The sequence below is a fragment of the Schistosoma mansoni genome, chromosome 3, assembly GCF_000237925.1.
Source record: "Schistosoma mansoni strain Puerto Rico chromosome 3, complete genome".
NCBI lineage: Eukaryota > Metazoa > Platyhelminthes > Trematoda > Strigeidida > Schistosomatidae > Schistosoma > Schistosoma mansoni.
This window is the reverse complement of record NC_031497.1, coordinates 7,946,761-7,966,912: the sequence shown is the minus strand read 5'-3', so window position 1 is coordinate 7,966,912 and position 20,152 is coordinate 7,946,761. Positions and strand designations below refer to the sequence as shown.

Here is a 20,152-nt window from a genome sequence, read left to right as displayed (position 1 = left end):
GAAACCTAGGGTCGAAATATGAAGATTCATGAAGCAATTTATTCTACATTAACTAGAGAAGGTATCTAAACAGAAGAAACAGTATAAAAATCAAATCAAGAATGAAATGTATCTTCATTCAGTCCTTAGATGATACAAATGAAGAGTACATTCTTCAATAATTCGTTTAAATGTTTAAACGTATATGAAACAAATCCGCGACAAATTATGTATGCTGCGTACTCTGATTTCTTAAATTGTAATCTTCCAACACGATTCAACTAAATCTTGATCGTTAAACACACTCTTGGCATTCATTAAATGATCTTTCTGTCGGCATATACATGACTCGTCAATGTTAACCATCGCCATTTTGTCTAACATATGAAATGTCCTTGCCAAATCAGCTCTAGGAATTACTCACACTTGTCGTCCAAGTATAGCTGAAAAGAAATTTCTTATATTAAGTAATCAATTCATCAAAACGTACTTCTTAACCAAGTCAGAATATGACTAAATAGTTAGTGAGTTTATAATATACAGTGCATAAACCTTCTTGATTTATGAAGTGGTGAGATATTACTTCTGACTACTGCATTATTTTAACTAAAATGTGATATAAAGCGAAGTGCTATCAAAACAAATAAGTGATTTTAAAAAAAATACGGTAGAATAATTAAATTATGCACGATCTTGTGACGATGATGATGGTAGTAATAGTAATAATAATAGTGTGGTGTATGCTACTTATGTCGACAGACATAATTAGTATGTAACACCGATCGGAAGTGGGAACTCTGGCAGCAGGAGGCTACAGAGATCAAGTTGAAAAGAAGAGAAAGGGAAATAGAAGAGAATTGAGATTAGAAAGAATCATACATAATGTGAAGGACAAATGGTGAAAATTTGCAGATGAGCTATTCAATGTATTGTTCTCATATTTTACCAAGACATTCTCTAATTGTGTATTAAAAGTGCAAATAGGTTGTCCCCGCCTGTGTTCTCGTTCATCATGGCAGTAGCAGGAAGTCAATTACTTAGAATAACATGTCCAAACTTCTGATGTATTTTAAAATCTGTTAACGGGAGCGATAAAAAGAATTTTTATGCTGCAAAGCTGCGGCTTACATTCAGTAGTTGGGACTTGTTTTCAGTGTCCGTAGAAATTAAGCTCCCTCCTCTGGTTGTCTCTATGTGCATCTACCAGTCCACCTGCCCTTGTGGAGCAAGGTATATAGGCGTTATCTAGCGCTTGTTTTCAACTCGGATATGAAAACATGTAGCAGTGTGATTCTAAAAACGTGAGAGGAAGGCAGTCAGAAGTTCCAATTCTGAATTCTTAATCAATTCCAATCACTCCATTGATCCACAAGTTGATTTTAAGGTTGTTGATACAATTCATCTAAATCTACCTAGATTTATCCGTATCCAACTCTTTAAAACAGTTGAAGTTCCTGGCATCTATGAACTAAAACTAGATCTGTGTGTACACTAACCATCTGGTTAACAATGAAGGTATTCAAAGGTGGATAGTGGCTAGCAGTGGAATCCAGGACGCGTGTTTCGTCTTATTTGGAACTCGTCAGCTGGATGTACCTGCATCTCAGAGTTGATGTTAACTCTGGGACTCCAACCCAGTACCTTTCGCTTCAAATGTCATCGCGTTATCCACTCGGCCACTGAGTCCTGATAGCCACTTGCTTGTGCAATAGATTCCACTGCTAGCCACTGTCCATCTTTGCTTACAATGCTTGTGAATTTAGGCTATATCGAGGCAATACGCACAGTATGCACACATGCCCATTAGAGACTGACCAGTTGCAGTCCTAAAACATCAATGGGAAGATTCAAACAAACAATACTAAGTGAATTTAAGGAACGTATTCGTTATTATTATTTGAAAGAAAATATAATAATGATAAAATGAAATTCTATTTTTTTTTAAATATCTATAATTGAAATTAAACACTATACATTGTGAAATAAAATATATTATTATATTGACAAATAATTTGACAAAATTAATTTACTAGAATGTAATTTTAGTTTAATGAATGAAGAGAACAATGAATTTGACCCTAACTGTTTTTTTTCAAAACACTTCATTTGACCACTAGAATTTAATAATAATAATAATATTCACATTAATGTGAACACTGCCATATGACTCCTTTTTCACATAATTCACATCAAATGACTCAAATCCTCATTACAAATAGAACTAGAATTTCATTACTATTGGACAGATATTTAATACAACTGGTTTTCTTTTTTATCCATATTTACTTTCGATAGTTTTGATTTTGATTATTTCATGAAAGCATCTAGGATCGAAATACCAAAGCACTCAGTTAGATTTATGTAATTCCAGTTGCTATCACTTTTACAAATATGATTTCTCTTTAATATCTTATTGAAGAAAATAAGTATTATGTAATTATGATATTTGATGTCTAATAATTAGTTATTTTCAGAAGGGGGTTTTGTGGAGATTTTAGTAATTTTATTCTGATAATGATCATATACTCACTAGTGACTGGCTCCATGAGGTATTTCCTGGAGTTCTAGTGAGAAGCAGTGACCAGTGGAGTTCAAACCACGTCTGTTGTAGAGATATCAACTCACTGAAGACATTGGTGAATGGTTGCTCAATTTTGTGGAATGGTTGAAGTTAGACATTAACACCGTTGGATGCCGGCCAGCTCAGTGGCCTAGAGGTTAGGCGCTCGCACGCGAGACTGGTAGGTCCTGGGTTCGAATCTCGTGAGGCGGGATCGTGGATGCGCACTGCTGAGGAGTCCTGAAATGGGACGAAACGGCCCTCTATTGTTTCCAGGTTTTCGATAGTGGTCTGGCTTCAATTGACTCATGATCTCAACTTTATGTGAGCGTTCAAATCAATGTGATTATTATTATTATTAAATTCTAGTGGTCAAATGAAGTGTTTTGAAAAAAAACAGTTAGGGTCAAATTCATTGTTCTCTTCATTCATTAAACTAAAAGTACATTCTAGTAAATTAATTTTGTCAAATTATTTGTCAATATAATAATATATTTTATTTCACAATGTATAGTGTTTAATTTCAATGTAACACTTATCGTTTCACATCACAAGTCTCTTACATACTAATACATACACCTAGTTTAAACATTTTTAACGTTGATTGCATGACCTATTCAGTATACAATTAACCGAAGAACCATGTACCTATTTATATTCGATAATTTTGATTCCATTTCCTTGAAAAATCTTGGACTAGATTGCCAGGCAAAACGTTGGATTTACTTCAAATCCATTCACTGAGACTTTACAAATATATTCTTCCTATTTAATAGTTTCATTTTATCATCATTTTTTCTTTCGAATAATATCTAATAACGAATACCTTTATTGTTAACCAGATGGTTAGAAGGAGTGAAAAGAAGAACTATAGAAAAGCAAAGAAGATATATGTATGGATGAACTAAAATTCAGTGTTGTTTTGGTATACACATATTCGTTTACTTATTCATGGTTTATATATATTGTATACAATTCCGTTTGTGTAGATTATTAAATGCTTAAACAGCAGTAACAAAATAGGCAAGAAGTAATAATAATACTTCAATATGTTGGAGGAAAAGCACGAAAAAATTCATAATAATAATATGGCTTGTAGGCCCATTAAAATATTACTGTGTTCTAATCAAATCAATATATCTAATCAGACCGTTTCTATGTAAAACCATCCATATGACTCTATATAGTTTTACCTCTGAATCCATTATACGGTCAAAGATAGTTCGGTAGCTGAGCCCACTTAGCTTCTACATTATTATTGTGGAAACCGGTTTTAAGGTTTATAAAATGATGTTTATACAACACTGCGTGATGGATATACCCATGTCTTTAAAAACACTGGTACATTTTTCACTTATCAGTGAAGATTACTGTTCCTTATTGCACATAATGCTTAATTATTAGCATGTGATTTGATCCCTTTTAGGTTAGGACGTACTGGAAATGGCCTTTTTAGTAGCCTTATCTCAGATCCCTAATACTCGTGATCAAGAATGAGGAAACTTTTACGTCTCTAGTCTACTTTTTACACTTTTGTTACTGTTATGCTTCCTATCGCGAACTACGTCAGAAAAACAGGTTTATGTTTATTAGCATTACAGAGTAAATATTTTGGCAGTATTGACACCACTGCACTACTGCATCTTTTTTGCATCACTAAGGATAGATGCTTGAGTGAATGACGTTTCCAAAATCCACTGAACAAACATTATCATGATTTGTCATGGTGTGATTTTCAGACGTTCGAGGGATGAACTTGTCCTTATTGATATTTTCATCCAACAAAGAGGGATAACAAAACAACCTCATCTCATGACTCTGTCCCTTGTCTGGATTCCCTTTTATGACCACTATCCTGGATTCTATATTCCTAGTGCGGTTGTGAATACATGCTCCTGAGGAGACCAATACTAGAATAAAACATAAACCCAGTGATTGTTTAGGATTATTCCATGATGTTAAGTATGAAATTCAACAGTCTTTATAATACCTCATAATAAGTACTTTCTCACCAAGATGTTTAATAAAACAGAAAATCAATGTATTTGTAGAGATACACATCAGTGTCTTGAACTCAACAGGAAATCCCATCATAGTCAATATTAAACATTTAAAGTTGGTTACTGAAAGTTGAATATAATGTTACGTTCGTATGATTTTTTGTTGACAAGTATTGACATGAAATAGGGCAATCCTATAAGTCGAATTCTGCTTCCGAAAAAAAGTGTGTTAAGAAATAATAAGTATGTAATCGTATTATCTTAAGCTGTCTTATTTCTAGGCTTTCGGACTATGCATTGTTGTTAAACAAAAATCAAGGTGGTTTAATTGTCTGAACCGATAACTTGTGAGTTAATTCAGTCATGTAATCGGTTGAATTGAATTAGATACAGCTACACCTGATAATCAATGCTACAAGAGTGGCTTGAATTTATTTAATTGTTGTTTTGTGAAGGTGTAACAGCTGAATACAACTAATATGGTTTTTAACTTCTAATTATGTAGGTTTTCAGTGAGTTATTCTTCAATTCAACTAAAATCAGATGACTAGGAATCAGTTAAACTGTTTTAAAATGTATATACCCAGCATTGTAATTTGGTTTTTGCTCGATGAAGGTTTTGTAAATTAATTCTTGTTAACTGATTTACTTATTTTTAATTTAAGTCTATTTTTTTCGTTCTCTGTGCACCGGAAATATTTTACTGGTAACCTGCCCGTTTCCATTTAGGTACTTTTTATGAGCTCTAAATGATTACAGTAAACGGTCAGTCTTGTCCGCAACAAGCATGTTAGCTAAGGAACTTTCGATTATTCACAGAGACTTCCCAAATAATTTTTATATAAATACCCACTATATTCTTCCACTCCTTTTATGGATTATTTAACTATCTTAATATACCACTATAGAATCATAGAGACAACTTTCATTTGATAGTTTAAGTGACATATCTCTCTTCTGAAAGCTACATAGTGAATCACTGTATTTATGACAGTTTTTCGATTATGATCTGGTGGACAGTTTGATTTGTGCCTTGTATTCATTTCTGGTGTAAGTGTGAGCACCGATTAAGATATTTAGCTGCATAGGTTAATCTTTAGATGGGACCAAACAGGTTTTCTTTTTGACTCTCGGTAATCAATAAAATAAAACTCAGAAAAGAAGCTTGGAGAGCTTAATGGACACCTATTATTTTCAAACTGTTTTAAGAAATCTCAGAATATGAATTATGACTTCGTTCTCGAGCGGTAATGTCTGTTTAATCAGCAGAGGGAAAGAATACGCTGAAGTTCCGTTTTAAAAAAGTTCTAAGACTCACCAAAAGTTGACGTTTTGATAACACAACACAACTAAAAGATATAAACAGGACTGCAGGTACACCCTGAAGTTGAGTGTCAAATAACACGAAATCTGGGTCCATAATTTACTTCCGACTGCCTACAACCACCTGACATCTCAACATAGCCGAGTCATTCAGATTAGTGGACACATTGTGACTTGATCGATACAACTGGATCAGCATTTCAAGGACTGGACAAACGTGATATTGGTCACTACTCAGTGATCAAACAGTAGTAAACATACTTAGTTTTTAGTTTAATCTTAATTTAGAGCTGACTGGATTACCTTCACCAAAAGTGAATTTCAATTTCCTTTCCTTTACTCACTCCAAGCTAATCCGCTATACATAAGCGGCAAGTCTTCGATTTATAGATTGGTTAATCTCTTAAAAAAGACAACGCAACCATTTGTGTATGTAAATATAGTAGTTTTGGAAATCAAATAACTGAATACTACATTGAAGCATTCATGAAGCAACAGAAAGAAGAAAGTTATCTTAAACATGGCAAAAATGAAGGCCACTCTGTATGGAGATCGCACATCATCAAAAACGAAAAATGTTGGTCCAAATAAAAAAGGGAATTCTTGTGTATCTAGCATTCATAAAAACAGGATATTGTAGTTGTAGGACTTTTACCCCTGTTTAAGCTACTTCAGATCAAGTTGATTACCAACAATCATTCGCTCCCATTAATAGATTAAAATAGCTGTTGATGAATTAACTTTGAATTTTATTCCATAAAACTGTTTGGTTATTAAACATAAATGGATTATATCACTTGAATAGTACTGAATATTGAGGACAAATTTCTCTTCAAGACTTCACGTGTGACCACTATAAGTTTGAATTTTAACCAAGATACATATGTAAAAGATATCATTCGCTGAATTTTGTAAAAGTGGAGTTTTATTTCATTTGATCGATTCATTAAATGAAACCTAAAACTCAAATTATAGTGAAAAATCTAACTAGACAATTATTTATTGATAATCACAAGATTATATATATACATTCAATTATTTTTTATTTGATAGAGTATTAATAACAGGCTAATATTAATATTATTACTGACCTAATTGTTTAGTTACCAGGGTATTTAAACTTGATCTGTCATGTTCTATTAAGCAACAGTAGCAGACAGAAAAAAGTAGATGGAAAACTATAAAGATTTTGTTTACTGATGTATGTATTTGCAAATATATATATTTGATGAAGTTACGGATACGACAGGATTTGCCAATACTGATGTCTAAGTCTCATCCAACAAAATGATTCCAAGGCTTATAGAAAAGAAGTTGAGAATTATTGAGTGGGAAGATATATTTGAATTACAGGCAAGTATGATGGTATAATAATACTAAGCGGATTAATTTGCAAAGAAGAAATATTCCATTAAGTATGGAAACGCAATCTGGTGAGGACGCTTGTCCTAGCTCCTACAGTTAGTGGTTTATCCAGTAAAACAACATGGTTAGCATCAATATCAAATGATTATTAGGTTATTTATTTAGGGTATGATTGGTGTCTATTGAGTAAAGTGGATTTCTGTTTGCTAAATACGTAAGTAAAACACTAGCTCTAATTGATTTATTTATAAATGTTAGTTTTCTTTTTTGGGGTTAATGGATTATACATTAGAAGATACAGTTACTACCGATTTGAAGGATACTTATTTAATTCACGTCATTGGAATTAAACCTCTTTTTGACGAAACTGTAAAATGCTAATAGACAGATATTTCAGATTATCCTGGAACATTGGAATTAGTCATTCTATAACTTACAGTTATAAATATAAGATAAAATTGAAATTGACGTCCAAAAGTTGTTGACTTCCAACAGTTATCTCGTTAAAATTCTGATTTAAAGAAAGTTATTATTAATTCATTTCTGTATTGGTTGTTCGAATCTTCCCATTGATTATTAGGACCTCAATTGATCAGTCTCTTAATGGCGTATCAGCGTCCTGTGTGGATTACCTCAATATTGGCTAAAGTCACAAGCATTATCAATGTAATGTTTGTGACTGCCATGCTTAGTGATTTAAGCAGGATTCTCTGAAAGTAACATCAATTTCCTCTGAATAACGTATATTTTAGAAATGAGTACTGACAGATAAGAGTATATTACGTTTGATCATATCAACACAGGGTTTATTTATTGTATTCTGTACTTATAAATATTAACTATAACGATCATCTCTCTGAGGATTGTTTCTACAAATATGGTTTAGGAGAAAGCAGCATAAATTAATTTAGTTGATGATTTGTTAATTGGTTAACAAACACGAACTTCGTCCCAAGAAAATTTCATCACATGCATAATTATATACTACTTTTAAGTATCGAAGTAGAATGGAATACTAACTATATATTTCTATCAGTTGTTAGTATAGCATTGGAAAATTTTAAAACTCGACTAAAGTGGTTTATTTGCACGTAACACTGAGGTACTTCAACATTTTTTAAAATTGAAATTGAATCTTACATTTCCTAATGATTTTTCAAACTTACCGCCCAAAGAAAATTGTTACTAATATCTGATGTGTACACCAAAACTAATTTTTTACCAGTTAGAACTGGAGTCAAACAATGCTACTTACTCTCTCCTTTTCTCTTTCTTCTGGTGGTCGACAGGATTATGAAGACCTCGCCATCTAAGTGGAAAGCACGGATTACAATAAACATCTCAGAATCAATTAGATTTAAACTTCGCAGATGACCTAGCTCTTCTATCCTATACACACCAACAAATGCAGATGAAGACAACTAACGTAGCAGAAGCTTCTGCATCAGGATGCCTCAATATACACAAATGAAAAAGCAAGGTTCTCAAATACAACATGGAAAACACCAACCCAATCACATTTGATTGAAAAGCTCTGGAACAGGTGGAATCTTCCACGTATCTGGGAAGCATCATCAATGAACGTGGAGGAGCTGATCCAGACGTAAAGACAAGAATTAGAAAAGTAAAGTCAGCATTCCTACAACAGAAGAATATGTGGAACTCAAATCAAATGTCAACCAATATTCTAAGTGAAAATCTTCGTTACGAACGTCAAGACAGTTCTACTGTATGTACGGAGTTGAAACTTGAATAACAACCACTGCCATCATCAAAATAGTACAAGTATATCTAAATAGTTGTCTACGCAAGATACTGAATGTCCGTTGGTCGAATACCATTAGCAACCTACTGTGGGAGAGAACAAACCAACTTGCAGCAGAAGAGGAATTTAGGAAAAGATGCTGGAAGTGGATGAGACATAAATTACGGAAATCGCCAAACTCCATCACTAGGCAAGCCCTAACCTGGGATCCTGATGAGGAAGAGAAAAAAGGGAGATCAAAGAACACACTGCTTCGGGAATTCGAATCAGACATAGAAAGGATGAATAGCAACTGAGAATAACTGGAAAGGATTGCTTAGGACAGAGTTAGATGGAGAATGCTGGTGAGCGGCTTATGCTGCTCCCCGAGGGGTGACAGGCGTAAGCAAGTAGATAAAAATACTTATTTTATATATTTTGTAAATTTCAAAATAAAATCTAAACAAACATCTCGAACAAACTTGTTAACAGAAAAATGAGTGGTATGAAACAAATTGTTTTTAATTCAATTTTGAAAATCCTTTTTGAGAGATTTTATATCTTATATAGTTGAGATCATGAGTCAATTGAAGCTAGACCATTATGGAAAACCTGGAAGCACTGGACGGCCATTTCGTCCTATTGTGGGACTCCTCAGAAGTGTGCATCCACGATCTTTAACACTTCATATTTTATCTCTTTCTAAATACATGTATAATAATTCTATTATGTAATGGGTGAATCAAGATACTATCTAGTTTGTATAAAACACTGTTAATGAGATTTCCCCAGGAATTTTTTCTCGTGTTTGTGTTACAAATGTAAACAGTGATATGAATGAGGTAGTTTTGTGATCTTTGCCCGATTTGAAGGTAAATTTTATTACAAATCTATCAAACAAAAGTACAGTAGCTCTTTTACTCGTTTTAAATCCCTCAATAGTGTGTACGTATTGTTGTAGATACTAAACGTGCAATTATATTGATTCATTTATTGTGAGAAGTGTTTTCTCAAACGAAACTGTTTACTTCAAGCCAAAGTTTCATCATAGATTGGGATAAATTTGAAAAGGACTAACAGATGTCTCATCAAAGCCTTTGACTTGTAAAAAGTGGTTACTTTCCGCTACCATAACAACCAATCAACAGTACCTAGATCCCACTATTGCGTTAAATTCCAACCATCCATATTTTTAGAGTTTAATCTGAAGGATACTCATTAATCAGAATACAGTCAATGTTGTTCTTTGATGAAAATCCTCTTCAAATTCAACAAAAAATATCTTTTGCAGCATAATTAATAATAGTGACCAATCGTAACTAATGACGATGGGTAACAAGCGTTTTCAAACCAACAAGAGTTTTATCACTATCGTATTGAGTAGACTTTTGGACGTCAGTCTAAGAGTTAGATGGGGTATAGTAGAATCAACGTTCAATTGGATAATGTTTATAATCTTAGTTTTAGTTATGTTGAACAATAAGACAAAAGTACGTTGAGTTATTTCTCCTTAAAAGAATCACAGGTTTATGAATGTGTTTGATTACTAGTTATATTTGATTATCTATAATTAGTGCTAAAAATATTCTACATTGTTTCCTTTGTACTATTTAAATTTGTGCTAATTTACTTCGGCTGTTTATTTACTCTGAAGAAGTGGCTTACATCAAGTCACGAAACATCAAAAATATAATTTTTCTACTCACTGGGATATAACAAAAATTATATTCATTATTAACTTTCTACTCAATGTTCAATTTATTTGAAACTATCAAGTCCAATCTTGGCATGATACCTATCTATATCACTCTGTACATTTATGAGTAATTGTTATTGAGGCAGATATTTACTGTTTAGAAGTCATGTCCGATCGAGACTGGGTTTTTACCTTACTGAAGTAGTCCATATTAAAATGACCATGAATGTCCTCTTTTAAGCACTTTTTATATTCAAAATTCTTCGTATGTAATGTGTTATCACTAGGTTGGCCTTGAAAGTTTATGTTTATAACAGTTGCCAATCCTTTTAATTTACTTCAAAGAAGAGATTTTGTTTAATTTAACTTAATGTATATTTTCCAAAACGTCAGGAATTCTTAAATGTTATTTTCCTGAAATTTGTATTGAGATCACGAACCTATCTAAGTCAGATAACTAGTAAAACCAAGAAACACTGGAAAGCCATTTCGTCCTGGTATGGGACTTCTCAACAATGCGCATCAACAGCCCATGTCTGGGAACCAAACCTTGACCCGTTGGTCCCATGGATAAACCATTAGTCTGTAGACCATTGAACCTGAATCCAATGTAGATAATTTCATGAAAAATGTGCAGAATATTTGATTGTTTGAAATATATAAGTTCGGCAAATCTCATTTCTATGTATATAGAAAAAATAATTGAAATTTCTTTAATTTACGTTTCCCATGACCATTTTAATGAATCACAATTGAATAGAGAATGAGAATTAAGAGCTTTCCATACTTGCTTAAACATATATTTATAGTCAGAATGGGGATATGTGCAGACTGTAGTAATTTTAATAGTTGAATTCATAAGCCGGTCTAAGCTAGATCACCATCGAAGAACCTGTATTGATTGAAATTAGACATTGACACCATTGGATGCCAGCTCGGTGGTTTAGAGCTTAAGTGTCGATGTGTGAGACAGAAGGTCCTGGGTTCGAGTCCAGCATATGGAGTCACGAGTGTGCATCGCTAAGAAGCATCATACTTGGACGAAACGGCCGTCTAATGCTTCTGGGTTTTTAATGGTGGTCTAGCTTAAATTCAACTATTAATATATTTATAACATTATTTGACAATTTATCTCAGCCTACGCAGAACAAAAATTAAGATAAACAAGTTCCTAATTCTATAAATGAATCTCATCATGGAATATATATATATATAATTTAAATACCCTAATATACAAAAATTGTATTCCCATGCAGTATTTCATTGCGTGTACATACAATGAATTACATTTATTTTTCAAAAAATGATGTTGAGGATGATGATAATAATGATTTAATGCTGATAAGAATTTATTACTGGAAATAATTGTACTCATTATTAATAGGAAAGTGATCATATGAAACATGTTAATAAAATGTAGGTGAATTATTAATGACGAAATAGTGAATAATGTATGTGGGTGTTTGAGAGCGCATCCAAAAAATTTAACTGGTAGTTGGTTACTAAATTGAAAAATGAAAAGTTTCATTTAGTTCGTTTTAATAACATATATCTCAAGTATAAATACTACTGATAAACCATCTGTTATGAAATAGTCTAATTAATTGCTGTTTGGATAAATATCATGCAAAAGGGAACTTTCGGGACGATTCAATCTGAAGTTATTCTTTATATTTTTGTTATATACTTATTAAATACTTAAAGTACTATATTCTTGTATCTCCCTACTTGTAAGCTTTTCTTGGACATAAAAATGATTGTTGTATGTTTTGTCTATTCTAAATTGTTAATTTATTATGAACCAGTTCCTCAGTCATTCGCCACTTGTGGTATGGTTGTGCCCATATTCTAATTTATTAATTTTGTTGATGTGTGGTCAAGATTTTGCTCTGTATTATTGCTTGAGTAATTTGTAAATACGATGTGAATAATTAGAAGTGGTCTATTTGCCAAGTTGTTCTGCATTCTGGTTATCGAGAGAGCGAGCAAACGTGGAAAACTGCATTCTGGACCAATAGTTACTTAGTGTTACTCACAGGTATCTCACGTTTATTATGTCATTGACCAGCAGAAGTTCTTTGGTACTAAATAGACAGTCCGGGCTATGTAATCAATACTTGGACTAGATCAATACAACTGCTCTATGGTCTTACACCTCAGTCTCACGGGCCGTAAAAAACTAAACAAGAAAATCTGTTTCTTTTTCACCGACACATCATAAGTATTGATTTTTTCCATCTTTTTTTCTCAAGTTTTCATTAGTCATCAGATAATCAGGTTGAATAATGATTTTTAATGTTTGATATCGTCCAAGAGTCCCTCATTTCTTAAACATTCAATAGGAAAGGAAGAACTCTTGTAATTGTCACTGGAAAATTTCAAGTAATCAGTAACAACTTGAATCTGACAACTTTAAAGTCAAACTTAATTGTGCTGTAAAAAGTAACTCACTCATATCTCTAATATGAATGAAACTTTTTATTAAAGGGCCAGAAAAATGCATCCTGACATACATAACATTAAAATGTTTTTAATTAGTACACTGACAGAAATAATTTACGAACGAAAGCAATCCTTGTTTATTCAACCATCAGAGTTAACATTGTCATTTTATCCACGTAATAACAGCATTTATGCTTAGTTTTTCACAAATATGTTTTAATAAGTGAAATCATTTTGCTTGTCGTAATAATTAATAAAAACTCTCGGTTGACGTCTGTTAGACGAAATTTGAATTCTGTCGTAATGAACTTGAAAAATGAAAATATTCACAACTTATCAGTCGATCCGAAAATTGATTATTCTATGTGTTAAATGTTTCAGACTGGGAAGTTTATCCTTTGTTAATGACAAACAAAATGAGGTAGGCAATATGGTAAACCTTGAATGGACAACTTCAACCAACAAATCTATCGTAAGCTAAGCATTATAAATAGGTAATATTATCCATTCAATGTTATTGCCTTTATCAATATATAAGGCATTTTTTATTTATCCATAATGAAAATAATAATGATAGTTGTATTTTTAACTAAAGAATAAATGAATCACTTTGTTAATTGTCATACTACTTTCATACCAGAACAGTTCAGTCAATCTGAATGAGAAAATTAGGGTGACTGGAAGAAAAGAACTCAAACAGTATATCACTTTTACATTCTCAACTTCAATTAAATGGATTTCTACTAGTTTTAAGTGACTTATGGATGTTTTTAACTCATGAATACTTCTATTGACTGTATATTTTACCTACAATCGATTGATCGCTGAGTAAGAATCAATATCACGTTTATCTAGCCTTTTAATCGCTTAACGAGTTGTATCGATCAAGTTGCAACGTGGTCATTAATCTGAATGGCTTAATATCATGTGAACTATGTTTATATGTCAGATAGTTGAAGGCAGTCAACAGGATCCCGATTTCTAGTTATTTGAGACTCGTCAATAAAAAGTACTCTCAGTCTTGTGGAAACTGCTGCTATTCGGTAGATCCAAGGCTGGATCACTTAGCTATTCGAGTGGTGATTGAGCTTCTGTAAGACAGAATGATGAGAGTTCGAATCCACCAGGGATCATTAGTTTCCTCAGGATTCTATGTGTATCTTGATAACGAGTTGCAAATAGCATAAAACCTAGGTCTAGGGTATTCCATAGACTACTCATAACCACTTAACATATTCTATCTAGAAGTTAGGAAGAACATAGAAAGACCTAATATGAATGAACGTGTTTGTAACTTAAAATGTCTCTGATAATAACATCTCTCTGTAGTGTATATACTTACGAAAAAACATAATTAGAATTTATTGTAAAAAATGTGTAGCACAATATATCTTAACAAGATATATTTATTTGGACAATCGAAACTAATTCAGTAAACATGAAGATTTTAATCGCTGAAAAATTTCCATCATATTAAAACATAATTATATGAACACAACTATATAATTGTGTTTTGAACATGAAAATCTCAGTTTAATAGGTTGAAGTTCTAAATGAAGCCTTGCATTACATCTAGTTTTTATTTAGAAACATTTCACTTAAATAAAAGGCGGCCAATTTAAAGAATTAATAGATAGGATATATCTCTTCAAAAATCACTTGGATTTATAGATTGTCTAATTTCTTTAAATAGATCATACTAGCTTACATTTATTTGATAAGTCATATTTACATTGTTTCATTAATTCTTGACTGGTTATAAAGACGTATGATGAATGTAACCAAGGTAAAATGATGTACAAACTTACGATAGTCTATAAGAGGAGAACACCACATAATCCCTTCTTTGAGAATGATCGAAATTTGTAATTTCATATAATTGAGCACCTATCCAGAATAGAAATCTGATCTAGGGTTTTGGTTTCCAATAGAAACTGGGATCAAAAGCCGTCAGGTGGCAGAATTTTTCAGTTTCAAATTCTTTCAAATTATTACTAAATGAATCGAGTGATGGAAATGTAATCTAAGAACAATAGCGGTTACGAATAAATTGTTTAGGTGTTTGTGACAACACTTTTTAGTGATGGTAAGTGTATGTTATTGTCAGAGGATAATTTAGTATTATTCCTATCAAAAAAAGTTGTTTCACAAATTGTTCTTATTTTAAACTATTCTAAATACATATCAAACCAATAATGTCATTTATTATTGTGCACTGTTTCTAACAGCTTCAAGATAAAGAAATCTTAAAACATTTCTTCTGACGAACATTGTACATAATGGTTGTCAGGATATTAAGGCTTTCGGAATGATTTATGATGAGTCTTTTGTTATATTCAAAAGTATTCGTACTATCAAAAAGTCTTATTCATTACACCTTGAAAGAAAAGAAAATTATTTCGTGAGTTTATACACGGGGATAATTTAGACTAGGCTAAATAAAATAAACGGAAGTTAACTTTTCATTTTAAAGTAATTGAGATATAACTTTTTTTGTCTGTGATTAACGCAACCACAACTGGGTTTTCCCTCTAGATTTGTTGATTTGAAATGATGTCTTTATTGGTCATTTTATCCACTAAACTAACCTCTGACCTTGACTACTTGACAGAGAGAATTTTTTCTTATTTATTTTAATCATTAACAATCTTATTTGGCTTCAGGATGAACTGTTACTTGGATAGCTTTGAGACATTATTTTTGAAACATTAGGTTCCGTATGTGAGTTTTAGCGAGATTAATAGTTTGACTTTAGTATTAAGTTGAGAATTCCTACCTATATTATTTCTACTGAGATTATTTCTTACTGTAAACTGCTTGAAGTATTTATTATCTTTCATTCGTTTACCGTATACATAGAGTCGTGCGATTAACAGTTTTGACTATACCTTTGCTTAACCACACTAAGAGGTGCTCGAGAGCAAGAAAATACAAATGCCTAGAACACTTGTTAATATAACTTACTTCAAAGAACGGTTGGATTGATAGATACATAAAGAGGTAATTTGCCTAGGAAATTTACCTTTCAATCTCAGAGTCACCATCGGACGTGTAGAAAACATTAATTGTAGTTCATCTGCATCACATGTTTTTTTCAGATGAATCTGTGCAACTTTAGTATTTGCATTTCGCTTGGTGCATCACCTATAAACTTAAAAAGTATATACAGAGACATTTTGCTCACATTTAGGACTTCCTCATGCTGTCTCTTCATGGCTAAATGTTTGTTTATAAATTTCCCCAGATACCCACTTTCTTTCAGAGTAGTACTCAATGCCTTTCTTTCTTTCTCAACAGCATCTATGGAGCATATACTCTTGATTCTATATTGAAGTGTCTTAATCAGGTTTCTTTTAGATTGTAGAGGAATTAAACTAGAAAAAATTTGTATACTAGCGAGTACAAGTAATTCCATTGCTTAGGTTTCTTTTTAGTAACCCATCCACTCTCTTTGTAAGCAGAACATCTAGAAAGGCTATTCTACCTCTATTTTCTTTCTCATATGTGAATATAGTAGACAGATGAACTTCGTTAAACCTCTTGAGTGTCTTTACCCATTCAGTATGGTCTTTACAAAGGATGAACGTACCATCCACAAGTAGGCAGTAAAATGAAAACTTGTCAATTTGCTGTATCGGTGGACCATTTTCCAGTTTAGCGAAAAAAATTCAGCCAATATGTAACTTAGTGATGAACTCATCGCGACACCATTTATTTGTCTATATATATCGCCATTGTATTCAAAGTTTTCGTTCATAGTACGTTTTAGTAACAGTTACTTAATGATATCCACAGAGATTATAGTTCTTATTTCTTGTTCTCTAAGTCATTCACAGACATTTATTTTAAATCATTAATCTCACAGTTCCATTTGATGAAAAAAATATCTATGTTTTACTTATTCAGTTTTCTGAACTGAGCTCAGAATAAACCCAATATTTTATGGTGAACCTCAGGAAAATCAAACATCTGCTTATAATGGATTAAATATTATGCTGACCAGAGTACAATCAAATTAAAACAGACTTAAGTTTCAACAGCCCAAAACAGTGAGTTTCATAGGTTCCACTGAGAAGTGTTAATTGATGGGATTCAACTATGTCACATGTCAAGCAGCTATCTTAAATGATATTGGTTTGATCCGGACCATATTGCGAAATGACTGCAGTTATAAATGTTTACCAGTGGATTCCTGCTCAATAGCCTGAATCTAATATGCTCCTCACAAGAAATGAATGTCTTCGGATTTGTCCTACATAGGTTTGTGGATCCTCGCTATGGCTGATTCGTCATCAACTGGCTCTTCCATGTTTCCTGATTCTAAATGATTCAGCGGTTAAATTCAGCATGTATGGTAGAAAAACAACCTCAAGAAGTTTTGGGACATTATTTCTGCATCCGTATTGATTAACATTAAATAAATTTAAAAATCACGAACTTGTATCTACTACCCTAGGTTCCTTGACTCTAGTTTTCGTGATATCTTTTTATCATAGTTGCTAAATCTTTCTCATCTCTTTGAAAGAGTTTTCAAGCTAGTATCTATACTGTGACTTAAGGCTGTCTCCCATCAATCAATCAATCAACCAATCTATGTATTGGAACACTTTTTATAGATATCTGAACTAATTTCATACTTGATGGTTTTAAAAAAACTTAGCAATTGGACGAATGATACACAATATTGTGGGAAATCTTCATTTTTTAATTATTAAAAAAAAAAAAAGTTGTTTTATTCACTGGATATTACAAATCACCAGTAATAATGTCAATCGGTTGTTCCTAATATGTTATTTCTATAGTAATTTGATTTTAGTCATACTACTGAAGTGTAGCTCTAAATGAGAAAAATAAACTTCCTATATATCCTTTATTGATGACTACCGCTCTCAAAACACTGCTAAGTTGGTGAATAATTTAATTATTACATATTTATTAAAAGAATAAAGGAATTTTATATTGCACAGTCATGCCTATTTTACAGGTAATGGCCGAAGAGAGGCAAGTGGTTTACAATATCAACAACAAAAAAAGAAGTAATTAGTTGACACACCATCTCATTTAGAATTATGTTGACCTTATAGCCTATTGACCTGTTATATGTGACAGAGCATGGCTTAGTGTTCTAATTTAAAATTTGATTGGGTCATTGGTCTGCTGACCATTGTTATGTTAACTAGATAGGCATTGGACATTTAAACAACACGTTGATTGGTTTATCAATATTATCTTAACCAATCAAGTATCAGTAAGGACTCACATGACTAGTACAGTGTCCATAAACAATCATTTTCTACCATTTCCTTAATTTTTTCTCTTAATGATAGATGGTTAATCACAAACTACTTTTTTTCTCCAAAAATCCTGTGTACCTGACGCAATCAAGATTATTTTAATCTCTCATCATATTTTCAGAATCAAAAATCGAGCCGTTTTATTGTACCAATCCTCTCCAAACCACATCACTACTCAATTTTAGGAATTTAAATGTATATGTAGTTGGTGAAGTTGGACACCCCAAGGCGAAAGTTATTCGTATTGTGCATATCTCAGATACAAGGGGAGCACATGATGCCTTCACAGAAAATATTCCACGAGGACATATTCTGATTCATTCTGGCGATTTCACATCTCACCCACCTTCACTCAGCCTCCGCTTTTCAACATGGTGTAAGAGTATAACTGGTAAGCTTCCTCGATTTAAGAAGCGTCATTCGTCACCCATTAAAAACTGGCAACAACAAATCAAAGAGATTGATAACTTTTTTGCTCAACAGCCACATGATTTTAAAATCTTTGTTCCCGGTTGCTGGGAAACATGGTATTCAGATTCATCTGGTGACTGTCCCACGCCTGAAAAAATTCAGTCTCAGCTGACATCAGCCATTTATCTTGAAGATTCCTGGTGTCAGGTTTTTGGGTTGACGATTTACGGTATTCCTTGGACTTCAGCTGACGACTTAAGACCAGAAGATGGAGCATTCGTACAGAAGCATTTAAATCATTATACAAATTTTAAACTTAAGCCTTCAATTAGCTGTCTGAGATTCGCTGAAAAAGCTAATGGTCAAACATCATCCAAACCCACCACTACTGTCTCTAGCCCATGTCACTCTAAAGGTTTTGTGCTGCCCAATATTGACGATGTTTCTAAACAATGGATGCATATTCCAGATAATACTGACGTTGTTGTAACTCATATGCCTGCATGGCGTCCTGAACTTTACTCTCATATAGCTGATCGTATAAAGTGAGTTAGATTGTTTCAAGTTGATCTTTTATTCAGAGAAAAAGCTAACGATATTTCTCTCCTCTTATCATTTCAGTTGCTTTTGTATAGTATTTAGTTCCTTAAAATTAATTTTAAATATCCGCATGGGCAAAACTACCATATAACAGATCGTATTTCTATTTGTATAACTACTAGGGAAATGTATTAATTCACTGACGGCCCATTGAAATGTCCAGTAATCCATGTACATTAGAAAAACGTATAAGCTACACATTACTATACACCAGATATTTTTGTCCTGTAGACGTTTCTTAAACTTACATTTAAGAATGGAGCCTGTAATTAAAATAACTGGTTAATTTAAGGTTAAGCTATTAAATTTCACTGATTATTTACTTGATAGTTATATATATATAATCTACGAAGCGAGAACGGAATGATATAATACTACTATCTATGATAAATTGAGTACTCCTCGATAATCTAGCGTAAATGCTTGAAAACTTCTTAATTTTGATGCTCGGTCACACTTTTATGAGGAATGGTAGTACTACCTGATTTCAAAAACAATTGTGGAGTAGACTTCAAACCCTTAGTAGGATTCTGGAAGACTGAGTCCTTTAACCACCATGCTGACACAATTAATTTCTCGATAGTTGCAAGTAACCAAACGTAGCCATTAGACCAATCTATGGTATTGGCACTTATTGGATTATGTTGTACGGGGAAGTTGAGTTTTCACGATTGGGGCAACCGATAAAACTGTATAAGGATTGCAGACTGGGTCATCTGTTTCAAAATCACCACAAAT

The 20,152-nt window shown here is 32.7% G+C and overlaps 1 protein-coding gene across 1 annotated transcript; it reads left to right on the top strand.

The window, feature by feature from the left end:
- Positions 1 to 18,096: 18,096 nt before the first annotated feature.
- On the top strand, positions 18,097 to 19,363 carry Smp_129510 (hypothetical protein; the record flags this gene model as incomplete). Its single annotated transcript, XM_018799097.1, has 2 exons — positions 18,097 to 18,145; positions 18,525 to 19,363. 2 exons carry the CDS (start codon positions 18,097 to 18,099, stop codon positions 19,361 to 19,363), a joined length of 888 nt encoding a protein of 295 aa, XP_018650920.1.
- Positions 19,364 to 20,152: the final 789 nt, after the last annotated feature.